Raw genomic sequence first — 4,130 nt, 5'->3', positions numbered from 1 at the left:
GTATCATGAAGCTATACTGCCCTAGGAAAGAAAAACAAGTGTTACTATTACAGCACAGGTTGATCTGCAGCATAAAAGTCCCCCTCATGGATAGATCGGGGTCTTAGCACAGCTTAGTGACACAGGCTCAGGCCACAATTGATTCATGCTTCTGTTTTTCATGTAGGAGTGTAAATCAAACATTTACAGATAAATCAAGTTTACAGAACATCAGGTGTTTGACTTTGAGGCAACAATAATAATGCAAATGGAAGGAAAAGGAACCAGAACATGTATACAACAAAAATTATGAAAATTCTGATTTCATATTTTTCAAATAAAGTTGTTTATAATATGGAAACAAGGATCTCAGATCTATTAACACAAAAAGTTTTAAGTTAAGGTTAGAGTAAGCTGGTTCCTGAATTGATCACAAGACAAAGAAATGACACACTTTATGATTCATACAGTTTAACCACCTCACTCATGACTGTCCATCAAACTTCATCATCAGGATAAGAAAGTAATGTGCATTTCAGCAAATCAATTCAGGTTGACAGGGCACACAGGAGACTGCAGTCGGTCTCCATCACTACCAAGTCAAAGAACTTCATTCTAAAATGCTGTATATCTTTGTATATCCAAAATAAAAAGTTTATATAACAAGTTATAAGTTATAAGTAATGAAACTTTATTTAAACTAATGTTAACCTTGATAAAGCATTGATATTTCTTGTGTTAAATTTTGCAAGAAATAACTGTTATGAATTATATTTTCTATCACTACACATAAACACAGTAGCCTATCTTTCTGTTTTTGAGCTTAATCAGGCAAAAAAAACAAAAAGGTACTGCCAATACACCAACAGGGGGAGACATATCAACACATCACCATTCCTGCCTTGGAAATGCTGCTCCATCCTTTAAGCAAAACAGTATCTGTGTCCCAGTAAAGACTAACCCTAAAGGCAGACAGACAGAGAGCAGCTGGCATGGTTTGCTGTTGATGGGTTTTGCATGATGAACTGCTTTACCAGGACAAATTTTCTGCCGACTCTGTTAATACTTCATGTTGCTCAGGTAAAGAACAGTCTCCATTCATAAAGTACTGCTTTACTGTTCATGTCAGATACTGCAGTTTTGGAAACACTAACATATTTCAATATCTTCACAGAACATCGAGGAAATGACACAGTTTTCCAGCCATGAAGACAGCAGTGCATGTAACATTTACAGCAGTGTGTGTGGAACTCTCTAACAGGGAATAGATTATTATTCATGTTTATGCCATCAGACATTGATTTAAATATTCTAATTTTATTTGTGTTATAATACTATCATTTTATAATTATTAGTCATTATTCCATCACAAAAACATGTCACTGCAGTGAATAGTTGTCATATGTGTCCACCAACAACACTGAGTTACAGTCATTAATGTGGAAATAGCACTTCCTGAATCTATTATCCTGAACTCAGTGGACAGTCAACATTTCAGCTTGAAAGGATCAGATATCTGCTCAACATCCAGTGAACTGTTTCTTCAATAAACAGTATGTATTATTGAAAAGATCCAAAGCATTTAAAAAGGAGTGTCTTTCCTGAATGCTGAAGGGTTGCACACACTTGAATGTATAGTTATTATTACTGTAGCTGACAATGCAATTAATATTTTCATCATAGAACATGTAATCTAAATCATATAATAAGAAGTCAATGATACATTAAACAAGACTTTCTGAAACATTTCTTGATTTAATGATTATAGACAAACATCAGAAATTAAGGACACAGACACAAGAGTGTTTACACATTACATTTTGTCATACTTTCATAATGTTTATTAAGTCATCTAAAGAAACAGCTTCACATGCATTCTTCACTGCTGTCCACACAACATCCAAAGTGGTTGGATTTGTCAGTGGAAAGAGACCACCATAGGACCACTGCTGACCAGATATGAAGATACAATCTGGGTGATAAAGTATTACCAGCAGTGTCACTGATATGATGTAGTAATGTGTGTGGTGTTGGTACAAGTGCATGATGTACAGCAGTGTGTCTGGGATTTTTAAACAGCTCAGTGTCACTGCTAAGTTGAGAGTGGTCGATCTTCCAAAACAACCAGCCAAGAGTGGTAATGGTCAAAAAGTGACCATTGATGAAGGACTAGAGGATGGCTAACACAAACTATGTTTCAACAGTCTCTAACCGCACACCAGCATGTGGAGCTACAGTGGAACAGTTTATGTGTTTGACACTCTGATCAACTCAGTGTAACTGCTGAGAACAGTCCACCACCCAAATAATATCTGCTTAAAAATGAATGGGGTAAAGGTTGGACAATGGCCAGCTACAGTGTGTAATTATACACCTAGCGGTCCTATAAAGTTAGTGAACATCATCAGTACAAGGCAGAAATATCTGATAAACTGGAAACTCAGTGTATGTGCATCTAAGAAATCATTTTTGACTGCTAGCATATATTTTAGATGTCGCATGCTTGTATAGAAGACAAACAGGTTGTCTGTTGGTAAAATGCCTCTCATATTATTTTGCGTAACACAGCAGGAGTTGACTATAGGAAACTGTGAGACACTGTGCACAAATGAGGAATGTGGCTCCGTTCCACAACAAAAGCAAAAACAAACTAGCAAAACTGTAAAAAAAATTCTAAGCCGCTTATTCTCCTGGGTTGCAGGTTGTTGGGCAGAAGGCAGGAAACATGCTGGGCAGGTCACCAGTCCATAACAGCAGACCAGAATATCTAAATAATAAAAATAAAAAAAAACTTTCCTAAATAAAAAAAAACACTTGAAAAAAAGGATAATATGGAAACATAGAACATCAGAGATATATTCACAGAAAAACATGACCGCAGTACATTGTGATTGAGTGTATGAGCTGCATTATGGGTGGAGCTGTGTATCTCAGCAGAGAGCTACACTAATCCCATTCAGCTCTGACTCTGCTCTCAGTCACTTCACATCTCTATCAACATGCTGCTCTCTATCCTTTCTCTCCTAGCACTGCTTTTAGGTAAGAGAGTGTTTATGACACTTCTTTTCTTAACTTTTATGAGAAAAAAAAGAAATATGAAAAACAGTAAAAAATTTAATTTAAATTCTAATAGCAGATTTATTTAAATGTTGTGTGAGAGATTCCAATTTAATTTCTTCAATATTGTTCCGTTTCCAGGAGACACATCAGCACAGACAGTTGTGCCACTGGAAGGAGAAATGCATGTTTCAGAGGGTGATAATGTTACTCTCTCCTGCAACTACAGTAACCAGTATGGTGGTGATGTTCTCCAGTGGTATCGTCAGTTTCCCAGATCCAGACCAGAGTTTCTCCTGTATATTAACCTCCATGCATCTAAGAGTGATCCTCCTCCTCGAATGTCTGTTGAACTTGATCAAGACAAAAAGCGTGTGGATCTGTTGATCTCCTCTGCTGCAGTTTCTGACTCTGCACTCTACTACTGTGCCCTGCAGCCCACAGTGACAGGAAACCCAGCTACACTGTACAAAAAAAAACATTAGATACTGTACAAAGCCTGTGGATTAATAATGTTATCTCTGTTGTCTCAGAATGTATCTGTGTAAAGATTTATAACTTTACAACTGAATTTCATTTTAGACCACGTCAAACTGAAGAGATCTTACAATTATATCGGCAATATGACATTTCTCTGGAGTTCTGATAATACAGATTAATATATGTAATTCTCTGCATCTTTAGGAACACAATTCTGACCTAAATTAATACCTGTATGTTTAGTCTCGGGGTGAGATATTGTTCTGACACAGATGTAATGAGGGAAATTGTCCACAGGAGGGTAAACTTCATCTAGTCTTTACTGAATACTACAGCAGTTTTGTTCAATCTAAAGTGATAGTAAAGAGAAGAACTGTTTCAAACATACTTAAGAACCAGTGTAATTATTTCATGTAACATAAACAATTAACTTAGACACTTTAAAGTCCTTCACATTAGATTTTATTTCAGGTGAATGCTTACAGTTTGTATTATTAGTCCTCTTTGTCAAAAATATATATTTTTCCAATGGAAGAAAAAAGTGGTGATTAAATGTTGATGAAAGAAATGTGATAAGACATTTATGTAAATGAATGCAGGATATTATTAATTAT

General features: G+C 35.9%; 1 gene segment (V, D, J or C); it reads left to right on the top strand.

Annotated features, from left to right (window-relative positions):
- The first annotated feature begins 1,354 nt into the window (after positions 1-1,354).
- LOC118801038 lies at positions 1,355-3,586 on the top strand. The segment is given in 2 exon segments: positions 1,355-3,018; positions 3,178-3,586. Coding segments are annotated over 2 exon segments (384 nt in total).
- Positions 3,587-4,130: the final 544 nt, after the last annotated feature.

The sequence above is a fragment of the Colossoma macropomum genome, unplaced genomic scaffold (assembly GCF_904425465.1).
Source record: "Colossoma macropomum unplaced genomic scaffold, Colossoma_macropomum, whole genome shotgun sequence".
In the NCBI taxonomy this organism is placed as follows: domain Eukaryota; kingdom Metazoa; phylum Chordata; class Actinopteri; order Characiformes; family Serrasalmidae; genus Colossoma; species Colossoma macropomum.
The sequence above is the reverse complement of the archived record's forward strand: the minus strand, read 5'-3'. Positions and strand labels throughout refer to the sequence as shown.